This window comes from Tupaia chinensis, unplaced genomic scaffold (assembly GCF_000334495.1).
Source record: "Tupaia chinensis unplaced genomic scaffold, TupChi_1.0 Scaffold000418_1, whole genome shotgun sequence".
NCBI lineage: Eukaryota > Metazoa > Chordata > Mammalia > Scandentia > Tupaiidae > Tupaia > Tupaia belangeri.
In genome coordinates, this window is record NW_006159923.1 from 1,534,833 (window position 1) to 1,547,791 (window position 12,959).

At 49.5% G+C, this 12,959-nt stretch overlaps 1 protein-coding gene across 1 annotated transcript; it reads right to left on the reverse strand.

Annotated features, from left to right (window-relative positions):
* Window positions 1-456: 456 nt before the first annotated feature.
* Window positions 457-7,793, reverse strand: PLAGL2 (PLAG1 like zinc finger 2). The gene is made up of 2 exons (XM_006154739.3): window positions 7,318-7,793; window positions 457-4,630 (listed from the first exon to the last, which is right to left on the reverse strand). The coding sequence occupies exons 1-2, from the start codon at window positions 7,575-7,577 to the stop codon at window positions 3,400-3,402; spliced, it is 1,491 nt and encodes a 496-aa protein (XP_006154801.1). The 5' UTR covers window positions 7,578-7,793; the 3' UTR covers window positions 457-3,399.
* Between the last annotated feature and the right edge of the window lie 5,166 nt (window positions 7,794-12,959).

A 12,959-nucleotide genomic window follows, 5' to 3' on the forward strand; every position in this document is an offset into this window, starting at 1 on the left:
AACACCCTAGACCCTACTCTATGTGGCAAAGGTCACAGCCAATTCTTCCACAGCAGGTTCAGAGCTCCAGGAGAGGCCAGGGTGGGGGTTCCAGAGGAATCTGGACTTTTCTGGCCAACACCTGCCTAAGGCAAAGTTTATTACATAAATATCCTTGTTAAAAAGCAAAATATTGATCCTGTACAACATAACCAGTTTAAAAAAAAATCGTGCTTAAAAATAGCTCCTAGATAAGAGAGGAGTTGGGGAGGGCATGGAGAAAACAGCTACCAAAATGGGAGGGGGAAATTTAAAGGGCTACAGGGAAAGTTTAGGGCAGGGGGAGTTTCAACTCAATATCTACCAGCAAAAAAGTAATCACACCTGCTTCCTGGATTCCCAGGAACAAAATGTCATTTGTAAAAGGTTGTGTGTGTGTGTGTGTGTGTGTGTGTGTGTGTTGGAGGGACAACTCACTGGTGCTCCTTTCCCTCCCATCTCTTTGAAGAGGGTCTCAGAGGTCCTCTGAGCTGACACTTGTGCATGTCATCCCCTGGACCCCAGGACTGCATTGAGCCCTGACCAGCTACTGTGGAGGGTGGGAGGTGCTTACTCCTATTCAGGACAGCTCATTGGAGGAAGGAGTGGGGAAAAGGGATATCTCCCTTTTTTTCTGGTCCCAGTCACCTGCCCTATCCTGGGCAGATGCCCCCAGGCTGTCTTGGCCTCTGTAGGGTGCTAAAGTGAGTGGGTACTGAGTGTAGGAAAAAGCTATATTATCCTTTAAACAACAGGCCGTTAAGGCTTTTTTTTCCTTTTTTTTTTTTTTTTTTGATTTTGGGAAGAAGGTTTAAGAAACAGCTGGATGGCTATGGTCCAAAAAAAAAAAAAAAGAAAGCAGATAATGTTCCTCTGCACCAGCAAAGTTCACAGTGATAGAAAAATTCCTTGTGGGTGGTGAGGGCATTGAGAGAAGAGGAGAAACAGGATGAAGGGATGCAGTGGGAGTAGGGGAGGCAAGGCAAAAAGGCAAGAGGTGGGGGTGAGGCCCTAATTAAAAAATTGCTTTGTCTATCCTATGAGTTCCCCAGCATCACTAATGGGGGAAGAGAATTCAAGGGACGGAAAAGGGCAGGCAGAGAAGACAGGACTCCTCTGGCCACCGAGCCCATTTGCCTCGTCAAATGAGGATGCAGGGAAGGTGGCAGGCAAGCGAAGAAGGGCGGCTGGGTCTAGCGACAAAGCCCAGATATGACAGGACAATGGCAGCAGAGTCCCACCTGGATGCTCACAGGCCATTTCCTGTAATACAAGTCCTGATCACATGCATAGCATGCAGGAGATGGCTGCGTACCACAGTAGACGCTTTTCAAATAAACCTCAATTAGTCCCTGGGACTCACCAAAACTAATTTTTAGAAGCAAATCACCTAGTCTGATTCTAACCTTGCCAGATGATTATATATCTGGTTTTGTATCTTTAAAGGTATCCCAAGCTATCCTGCCTAAATCAAAACATGTGTATTCATTCTACATTGCTTCCAATCAAGGGTCAGGGGGCTAAAATTTAAGGCTTCCACCTCAAACAAGGAGTACTGGCCTGGACTGAGGCAGAAGCCTGGGTCTTAGACCTGCTCTGCTCCTGATGATAAACCAAGTGAATCTAGACAGAAGTGTGGGGGCAGGGGGCAGTGAGGGAGGTCTGACGGGAGGCTGAGGCAGTTTCTTGGTGGTGTGTCCTGAAACCCTAGTGGAGAAGTCAGCATGAGACACCCAGAGAGAGGTGCCCAGAAACCGCTGGCTGCATCTGTAGGAGTTAACAGTAAAGAGGTAGAAGTGTGTTTCTGAATCAGAGGTGTATCCAGAGGGTCTCACAATGGAGATCTCTGAACTGCCTCCCTTCCACAAGTGAAGCCCCTGCAAAACTGAGATGAAGTAGGTTGGGATTCAGTTGGGTTCTGGGGAAGGGCCATGTGGTCTGTGGCAGAGAGGCCCACAAGTCAGAAAAGAATAATTAATCATTTGTTGCAAAAAACCTTGTTGGATACTAGGGGAAAATGGAGGGAGGCCACAGGGAGAGAGAAGCTCTGATGGACCAGAAAAGCCTATGCACAGTGGCCCAAGTCTATGAGGACTGCAAAGTGAAGGAAAGACAACGGACATTGTAGATAAGAAAAATTTCAGTATGAGAGGCAATGATGCACCCATAAATTAAGACTCAACCATCTGCCCAGTTCTAACTCTAAAAACTTTTTCCAACAATTCCACGACTTCCTAGAAAAAGAGGTGGGTAAAAGGGAGATAAATGAGGGGTTCGTCCCCTCTCCTTTGCTATCCCCACCAGCCTAGAACCCAGAGTCCCTCCTTCTATGACTAATAACAACAGCTCAGGATGTTTACGTGGGGCCAGGGAACGGGGAAGTGTTGAATGTGGGCATGCCTTTCAATTCTTCCCCTCTCCAGTTCAAAAAGAGGATGGAGGCATCATGATATACTTGGAGAAAAACAGAACTGCAGACCTGTGAGAAAACTGCTCCAATCTTCTTGCCTGTCTCCTGTGGACACTGCCAAGGAAGGCAGGAACAGACGCAGTCATGGAAGATGGCAGAGACTGAAGCAGTCCAAAGTCAGTTTATTTCCCCACAGGGGAAAAATGTGACCTCAAGTGAAGAGAAGTCAGCAAGACCCGACTCCGCCTTGTAAACAGGGCTCCAGTTAACACCAGGTACCAAAATGGTTCAGGCTGGTGCCAACTGGAATGGACTGGTGGGAATGGATTCACGGTGTGTAAACAGTATTCACTGCAATCATTCTAAGGCTAACAGCTTGGCAAGGGAGGTGAAATGGTGTGTAAACGGTACCGTTGCTGGACAACACTGAAAACGGAGGCGTTGGTACAGTAGGGCGGGGGGCGGTCGGGAAGAACAGAGGCCCTCTCTCCTGCCCACTGGTGGGAAGCAGGCGATGGAGCCAAGTGACCTTCTACAGCAGGGCCTGACCAACTGACTGCTGCAGTCTGCAGGTTGGGGCCAGAAGGCGGGCTTCTTGGGCTACTTCTCTTGAGGTCATCCAAGGTGAAACCCTCAGTGTCTCCAAGAGGCCTCCCACTTCTCCAAAGAGAAAGAGGGTCTGACACTTTGGAGAGGGAGAGGGCTAAGTGTGGCTCCCGATTCAGATCAAAAATACAAAAGTAAAAATACCTGATGTCCTATGGTGTGAGACCTTTTCACGGGGTTGGGGCTCAAGGCGCTTCCTGGAATTGATCCTGGAGCTTGAGCCCCAAACCAAGTGCTCCAAACTGAAATTTTCTCTTTTCAAACCCAGCTCTGAAATCTCAGCTGCCTTCCGGGGGGGCGCGGATGGGGTGGGTATTAAGGCTCCCTGACAGAGCCAAAGATTGAGCTGAGGGCCTCTGTGGGGGCTACTGGAATGCTTGGTGGAACCGAGGCAGGGTGGTGGTACTCAGGCCAGAGGTGAACACAGGAGGCAAGGAGTGCAGAGGCCCAAAGTTCAGAGGTGCCCCAGCTCCCGGGGAATCTTGAGGCTGGGCTTGCAAAGTAGAGAGTAAGGGCTGCGCCTCAGCCTGGGAGTATCCCATGACCAGGCCTCCTGTGGCCCCGGGCGGGTTACATGGGGGTAAGTTGAGTGGAAGGAAGCCCAACAAGTGGGAGAAGTCCACATTAGCAGCGCAGAGGGCCTCGGAGAGGTTGGCGGGGCTCTTGGTGAGCAGTGCTTCATCTAGGAGGGCTGCAGCTGCTGCTGGCTGAGGTGAGGCAGGCTGGGGTTCAGCGGAGGAGAGAGATAGGCTTCCAGGAAGCTCTGCCAGAAAACTATCCACCTCCACTTTGGGCAATTTGTCGGGCAAGTATGAGGTAGATCCAAGCTGGTATTTTGGAGGGAGCTGAGCTGGGGAAGAGATAGGAGAGGATTCCAGAGGATAGCTCATACCCATGGGCAGCGTATTGTGCACCAGGGAGTGTGGCACCCCTGCACTGGGCATGGTAGGGATGTGGGCGCCATACATGCCAACAGGCAACATGCCAGGGAAGGCCTTGGTCCCCATCATGTCTCGAGAGGCCATGCACAGCACAGGGCTCAGCTCTTCTTTCACACTGACCGTGGAGCTGCAGCTGAGTAGGCCTAACATGTCCACTGGCTCCGTCTTGATTTTCAGCAGCTCCTGCGAATGGCTCTTCTTGACATGACGCGTCAGGTGGTCCTTGCGGCCAAATCGCTGGGCACAGTACTGGCACAGGAAGTCCTTACGGCCTGTGTGCACCACTAGGTGCCGCCGTACATCCTTACGAGTATAGAACCGCCGGTCACAGTGGTCACAGGGATGCTTCTTTTCCTTGGCACCACCTGCTACCCGGCGTGAATGGGCCTTCAGGTGCTCTAGCAGGGCCTGGGTACTCTCAAAGGTCTGCAGGCATACCTTGCAGCTGAGGTCACCACTGCTGGCAGCATGCATGGCTAGGTGGCGCCTGTAGCCCAGCTTTGTATTGTAATTCTTCCCACATTCAGTGCAGTGGAGGGCCTCTTTGTTGGGGTCATGGGTCTGCAGGTGGTTCCGCAGATGGTCCTTACGGTGAAACATCTTATCACAGTACATGCACTGGTGGGGTTTCTGGGCCGAGTGGGTGGCCATGTGCCTGGAGGTAGGGATGGAGGACAGGGGAAGAAGCAGAAATGCAAGAGATCACAAGGGCTGACCAGACAACCAAGACATAAAAACTACAGTAAAGTCATGCAAAGGAATACCCTGTAAACTATATTCGATAGACATCCTTGCCACCTGCAAAAATCATATAGGTAATGTTGGGACCAGCAGATGGCGTAATGGTTATGCCACTGGACTCCCACATAGCTGACCACAGTTCAAGGGCTAGACCCTGTGGCTTAAAATTCAAGCCAGGCATGTGTGTGTGCATATATGCGTGCCCAAGATCCTGAGAGAATGAAGGAGAAGGGACTGAGGCGTGGCCCTCCCCCTAGGGATGAGAGACTTTCTGTCTCTCTGACAAGCACATGTGCCCTACAGCAAAATACTCTCCAAAGAAAAAAATCAGATAAATAATGCTATTCTTTGCACAATTGCTGGAAGCAGCAAAAATCAGAAACAATCTGAACACTCACCCTATAAATAGGGAAATGGTTATATAAATTATAATAAATCTATAAAATGACTCAACTTAAAAAAAAATAAAGCAGCTTTAAATGTACCTATAGGGAATAATCTCCTAAAATATAGTTTGTGAAAAAAAGTAAGGAGGCAAAACAGGTAAGAGCATGCAGAATGGTAGTCTGTTTATATTCATGCTTAAACTATTTCTATCAGGATATATGAGAAAACTGATATCACTGATTGTCTACTGGAAGAAGAACTGAATAGCTTATCACTGGATACCTTTTTTTTTTATTATTGAGAGGTTTTTGCTATAGGGCGTGTGCGCTCGCCAGACAGACAGACAGAGACATAGAGACAGAAAGCGAGAAATCACCCCCCAGGGGGAATGGTCACGCCGTAATCCCTTCTCTTCCATTCTCCTCTCGGGATTTTGGGCACGCATGCACATGCGCCCGGCGTGAGTTTTAAGCCACCGGGTCCGCGACACGAACCACGGTCGACTACGTGGGAGTCCAGTGACATAGCCATTACGCTAACTGCTGGTTCCCCCCCCTTTTTTTTTTTAATTTTTGCTATAAGGCATATGTACTCACCAGAGAGAGATAGCCAGAAAGAGAGGGGAAGCAAGGAATCACCCCCCAGGGGAGATAGCCATGATGCAATCTCTTCTCTTCCAAACTTCTTGGGATTTAGAGCACACTTGCCTGCTGGGATTTTTAAAGCGCTGAGTCGAGACTCAAACTGCACAGCCAGCCATGTGGGATCCAGCACCTTAATTCTGGCCCCATTGGATACCTTTGATACTCTTTAAATTCTGAGTTATGTGAATGTATTTCCTTTCAAACAATTGTATTTCAAAAATTTCAAATGACACAATAAAAGGAAAATGAAATAGATCTAAACTTCCTGATCTGGAACAAGTTCCCAAGATATACAGGGCTAAGTCAAAAAAGGAAGTTCAATATAGCACATGTAACACAATCCTTTTTAAAATAAAAAAAGGAAGAGAACGAATATTTCAATGTCTCAGGAAGGATACACAAGAAACCAACCCCCACTGGCTGCCTTCAGGGAAAGGAACAGTGTCTCTGAGTATGAGGACAAGTCATTTTTCACTGCATGCTCATTTGTACTATTTGAACGATTTTCCCATGTAAACCCAGTAGCACTTTAAGAAATGTTTTAATAGTATGACATCTCAGTTTCCCTTGTTTACCTGCTGCCATCTAGTTGGAAAGCAGCTCAAGTCTAGGAACTGCAATGTATAGCTTCATAATACATTCAGAATCAACCTTGCAAGACTTTGCTAGCCCCTGCATGAGCTGTGTCATTAACCTTGTTCTATGGATGAGAAGATAGAGCACAGGGCGGCCCCACCCACCAGTCAGTAAGTGGCAGAGGCTGGCTGGATTTAAACCCAGACCTTCTTGAAACCTGGGTTCACTCAGGTATGCCACAGCTGTCTCTAGAAAAGTACCTGGTAATGCTTTCTACCTGGAGGGTATCAAACACACCCATCACCCTCATGCTATGTGTGCATGCTTGAGTCCTTGTGCCTAGGTGCATTATTATCAAACTCTTACAATAATCTGACAATTAACATATGAGAGAGGTGCTGAGTGAGCCACAGTTCATTCCCTTCATTTTGCAGGTGAGGTAAGTTGAGGCCTAATAAGGTTTAGTAACTAGCCTAAGATCACAGAGTGAACTATGGTGGAGTCAGAGCTCCTGCCTCCTGTTTGAGGACCTTTGTGGCCTGCTACTTGCAGCCATACCATCACTAAGGAAGTCTTAAGAGGACAGCCCTCGGGACCAGCAGTTGGTGTAATGGCTATGTCGCTGAACTCCCATGTAGTCTACGACGGTTCGAATACCAAACCCGGTGGCTTAAACTCATGCCGGGTGTATGTGTGTACGTGCCCAAGATCCCGAGAAGAGAATGGAGAAGAAGGGATTACGGCATGGCCATCCCCCCGGGGGGTGATTTCTCACTTTTTGTCTCTCTGTCTCTCTCTGTCTGGCAAGCACATGCGCCCTATAGCAAAAACCTCTTCCCCCGCTCCAAAATAAAAGATTGATGTTCATGGTATACTTCTGGAATAAATTAACCTCTGCTCTTCTGCCACTGATAAAGCCCCACATTCCACAGGGGTCTCTGGGTTTTAACTCTGGAAACCTTAGGACAGTAAGAGGTATGAGACTGTTACCTACCTATACAGCTTGTACTTGGAGGCAAAAGCCTTGCCACAGTGCAGCTGAGGGCAGCTATACGGTCTCTGCTCTGGATGGGGGAGGCTGTGAGGCCTTAGCTTCTCCCCATTTGAGAAGGGCGTCCCCGAGATTTCACATTGGCACTTCACTTGACTCTCCGCCTCCCGGCCCCGAGGCCTGGGAACTAGTTTCCAGCCCACTTCCTCCTCCTGCTTTGCATCTTGAATCCAGGGGGGGACGCTGGTGAAAAATGTGGTCATGGCAAGGCTAATGGCGAAGGGCCATGTTATTCAGAAAGCCTGCCCGTCAGCTTCACAAGGACTCTGCTCTGTCACAGCCTCCAACGCAGCCTTCAGAAAACAATCTCTTCACCTGAAATATCAGAACACCTTGTGTTAGGGAGCCCAATACCACGAGAATATGGGCTCTGGAGGCAGACAGATCCCATTCCAATCCCAGCCCTTCTACTTAGAAGCTGGGTGACTTTCAGCCAATTACTTTCCTGAGCTGTTTCCTCATTTATGAAATGGGCATAATAATCTCCTAAATCATGAGGATGTTTTAAGGATTAAAGGAGATCAAGAATATAAGGCATTCAGGAGAAGGCTGGATATCTAGAAAGTGCTTAGTGGTAACCATTATTACCAATACCATCTAAGCTAATGAGAAACAAGACAATCTGAGGAGCTAAAACCCCTAAAGCTTCAAACTTTCCCTTCTGACTTCACTTTTACATTCTTTCCACTTAACCCAGAGATAGTAGTTCCTCCTCCTCTTTACTCCATACCTCTCCCTCCCACATCAACAACTTTCCACAACTCTCTTCTTCATGGAGGTGCTAAGCAGCAATAAAATGCCCAAACGGCAACAGAGAGGAAGAATCCTTTACTTAGGAAATTTATGCCTTGAAAGTCAGCCCATGTGCCAGATGTGCTTCTTGGCAGCACATCAACCTCAGGAGGTTCTGCAATGTGGAAGGAAAAGCAGACTCTCACCATGTTCCCTAAACCAGCACTGGTCCCATCCTCACCACTATCACCTCTCTGGGTCTCTTGGTCTCTGCGACCAGATCATGCCTCCTTAGCAAAGGCTGTTCAATAGGCCAAGGTGCTGTGTGATTCTTTCTACTGACCCTCAGTGCACTTCTCCAGTGTGAGCAGACAACGTACTTGCATTAGAATTTAGTCTTCTCCACCAGACTCTGATTTTTTTGAGGGCTCATCTCAAATCTCTTTCATCTCCATACACCTAACATTTAGAAAAGGAATCTCAGCTTACATTTAGATGAATAAATTAGTCACTGAATGCAAGTTCACTCTTAGGGACTAACCTAGGCCCAGGAAATTCTGGTTTAAGCTCAGTTCATAGTCCTTCCAAAGTGGAGAGCTAAAATCTTAAAGTCTGATCCATTCTCTTGTTAAGTAGAAGTGGCAGTGGGAGGAGAGAAGAGTTGGAGCAAGAGTCACACAACTTCTTTACTAACACCATCTCAGAGGAAGAGGATGGGAGTTACCATATTGACTGTCAACAGAAAGAAAACAGACCCACATTCACACTCAGAAGTTCACCACAGATCACCACACACAATGAAACCTGCTACAACAGGGAGATTCCCTTTGAAGAGATCATGCCAAAATTGGTTATGAGCCTTGTCTATGTGAAGAGAGCAAAGTGGCTGCCTGGGGACTGTCCACAAGAATCTGGGGAGGGCTCGGACTACACAAACTAGCTGTGGGTCACAGAATGCTTGCTCAGCTCATTAGCACCTGCTGCTTACAGTGGCCATTCATCCAACAGACTGGCTGTCAACGAGATGACGGGATCAGCGGGTTCACGCCCCAGAGAGCTCTGCTCATCATTAACATGAGCTCCATCCCGTTCAGGAGCTGTTCCTCTTGTGGAAGAAACACTGCACTGTATGTAATAGGACAGACATTTCCCCCATCATGAGTGGAGATCTGCCTAGAAAGACCTACAAAAATATGGATGCATGTTGCCTGAGTCACATGCTGGAAAGGGGTAGGTTGCACTAAAAAACGAGTCCCACTTGGGCCTTCCAGTCACCGTGGTAGATCTGCCTGCTCCATTATAAACCTCAAAGGCCTCTGATGTCTGGCTTTCATTGTCTAGGTCCCCTCCTCCTTCGCAAGGGTGGAATTACCTGTTTATAATACCAGCGATTACTATGCACCTTGGAATTGGGTAGTGAGCTCAGTGTGCACATCTAGTTTGGAGGGAATTTCCCCTACAATCAAAGTCAGATTTTGTTTCCCCTTTCTATTTGAAATCATGCTCCTCAGCCTCTGAAAAGCTGGGAATGGCAGCCAGAGGGAAGCAAGTCACATCACTTTGGCTATGGTGTGAGGGGAGCCCAGTCCTGGAAATTCCGCGCAAACTCAGAAAGAGAACGGTCTGTCCCCCACCTCCCACACGTCCACCTCATTTGTTCTCCTGAACAAGCACAAACAAGACACAGCAGTTCAGTAAACTGCTACTGAAAGAGTGAGTAATGGGCTTCTAGGAAAGAGGTGGTGGTGGCTAAGAAGTGCTCACGAGGTTGTACCGATAGAACCCAAGGAAGAAGGCAACAGCCATGTGCTTGCCTTGATCTGCATTTAATGGAGCTATGGCTTTACACGGAGAGAGCCAACAGCCAGCTTGACCCTATTCCTCTACTTTTTAAAGGCACAGCTAAGTCATTACCTATAGTCACCAAGTAGGCTGTTGGGTAAACCAACCAAAGCTGCTTAGTGTTACCAAGGAGGCTTTTTGGGGGAGCTAGTCTCTCTCCCTGTTCTTCGCCTGCACACTCCTCTGACCCAGAAAGATTCCTGGGTTTGTTTCCTTCATAGTCGGAAGGCCTATTCCTTCAGACTTCTTCCTCGGCAAAACTATGAAAGAATTCTGCTTCTATTTCAAAGCTGCTCTTCTGGTCTCTCTATAACTATAGAGAAGCTGACAGAACCTGTTCCCATAAAACAAACACAATCCCTCCCAGTTACTGGTAGAACTCTGTGTAAGTTCAGCCTCAGATTCTTTCTGGTGCCTGATCTGAAAGGGGAGGTAGCATGGAAAGAACCTTGGACTTGCTACTGATATCACAAGAGTGGCCACTCGCCGGCTGTGGAGCTCCGGGCAGCTTACTTCTCTGCCCCTCAGCTCCCTCCGTCTGCTTGCCTAGGAGGGTGTCAGGGGATCAAGGGAGACAGTGCTCTCCAGGGTGGCTGACACAGACATGTGCTGAGTAAAGACAGTGCCCTCTCTGAGGTCTAAATTGCATCGACTTCTTTTCCGCCCAGAGCCTGAGCCGTACTTCTTTTTTTCCCCTTTAATGTCACTTCTCAGGCCTCAGACCGAGTTTCCTTCCCTCCCCAACATCTCTCCCTAACGCAGCCTTCCCCTTTTCCTTCTCTCACAGGGAACCCTCAGCATGCCCTCCAGCCAGCCCCACGCTTCACCTTCCTCCAGCACCATCTCACCAGGAGGTCTGTCCTGCCCAGGGAGCCGTGTCACACCTGGGTGCTACCCCTTCTGCCAGCAAGGCTCCATGCCCCAGAGGGAAGGTTTGGTCACAGCTCTGCTGCCTCCTTGGGAGGTGAGACAGACACACTGCCTGGTCCCCGTCTGAGCAGCCATGTGCCATGATGCCTACTGCCCTCTGACGAAACTTTAGTTTTTATGGTGTTACATCAGCTCTATAGAAACTGCGTTCTTTCTCCATTATTAGCCTGTTTCCTCATCTGCACGGCTAAAAATACTTACCTCACAGGCTTGGTGTAGGGATTATTTTAGTCAGGTATGCAAAGGGCTCAGTGGAAGGCTTGGCCTGCTATTGAGGCCCCCAAAAGACAGCCATTATCTTTGTCGTTGTATGGAATTGCATGTCCCCACCTTCTACCACACACTCACTTCTCCCAACTCCCCCACATACACACAAAACTGTGGAGCTAGCACCCTTGAAGGAAGGAAAGGGTTAATCTCTGAGTGCTCTCCTAGAGACCTACAGAGGATTAACAGCTCCACTTCAGTGACTACCCTGAAATAGCTTTTATCCCTCCTGCCCAAGAGCTACTTGGGGGTGTGAAGAACTCCATGCAACACCTGCCGAGGGGAAACACACACGCTGCATTTCTTGGAGTAGACAGAATCTTCCTTTAAGCAGAACCCAAAATAGCAACTGGGAAATTATAAATAGACTTAAGAGGGTAAAAGAACTCAGGTCCCAACCTGGGCACCAGAAACAAATCCAAAAGACACACTGGTTGGCTGGAAAACAGTGAGGAGTGAAGTGGGGAATAGGAATGGCTGCCTCTCGCTCACTCGCTCGCTCTCTCTCTCTCACTCAAGTGGTGGGAGAATTAAATTACAGGGAGACTGGAGAGTCTCAATGACTTGCATCATTCCAAGAAACATCAAACAGGATTAACAGGGGTGGATTTACTCTGGGCTGCTAGTTCTTGTGTCGGGGTAGCTGGGTCCTCTTTGATTCACTATTTCCTTGGATTCCGAGGTCTCTTAACTCTCAGGATGAGCAAATGGCTGCAACTCCCCCCCACACACACACCCAACTACAGCCCCCTTTCTGAGGGAGGAAACCTGATTAGACACCCCCATCTGGTGGCCTTACCTTGGGAGGAGAAGGTTAGAAACCCAAGGCCACACTCTGTCACAGCCCCAGGCTGACAGGTGGAAAAACACACAAGCCAGGCCCCACTTGGGGTGAAAGGGCCAAGTCTCCCACACCGATGTCCCCTCGCTCCCCACTTTACAGGGCCCCTTTGCCCCAAGTCATAGCACCACTAGCTTCACAAGAAACCGCCTGGCCCCCAGGGCAGCCTCTAGACCTCCCACCCCACTGTGTGGTGGGAAAGCGGAATCCCACCCCCTCCAACACCGCCCCAACACACGCAGTGGGAGAGGGGAAGGGAGGGGGGCGGGAGAAGGGTCTGGAGGGAGTCTAGGGGATGGCAAGGAGAGGCAGGTACCATCCAGAATCATGTGCTCAGTAACCGGGGTCTCTAAGGGACCCCCAAAATAGACAAGAGAGGAGGATTCTAAGGGCTGGTTAGCGCGCAGGGTTGAGAGTCAGAGAATTCCCAAGAAGATCCAAAACCGGGTGTCCAGACAGAAGGCTGAAAAGTGTGGGAGTGTGGTCACCAAGGGGGACACACGTAGGGCTCGTTCCAGGTCTCCGGACCCAGGAGTCTGACGGCGACCTCACAGAGGGTTAGGAAAGTGTAGAAAATGAGGCCGAGGGGAGAGCGGGCTGTTTGGAGCAGGAAAGGGGGTTCTGCAGGACCCGGTAGGCGTGTCTGAGGGAGGGAGCAGGTGCAGCTTATCTGCGTCCCCCAGACCCGGGTTCCCAGGAAGGTCAGCAGCGCGTTATCTGGGTCTCCAGGGAGCCCGGGGGTCAGGAATGGGGGACCCTCTGGGTTGCGTCTCCAGGTCTCGGAAGGGAGAGGGCCAGGGGGATTTCTTCGAGTCCCCGGACACTGGTATCAGGTCTGGGGACAGTTTTCGTCACCCTGGGGCCCTTCTGGGGCTGGGTTGGGCAGAGAGGGCCCCCGGTTGGGGGTGTGGGCCACCGCGCTGAGGGGCCCGAAATGAGGGGCGCCGTCGCTCCGGGTGCCGGGCGCGCGGGC

What these genes read in the sequence shown, in the direction of transcription:
- PLAGL2 (XM_006154739.3), bottom strand. Translation starts at nt 7,577, where the DNA reads ATGACCACATTTTTCACCAGCGTCCCCCCCTGGATTCAAGATGCAAAG. An exon ending in TCCAAGTACAAGCTGTATAG is followed by an intron (nt 4,631 to 7,317) that starts GTAGGTAACAGT and finishes CCCTACCTCCAG; the next exon opens with GCACATGGCCACCCACTCGG.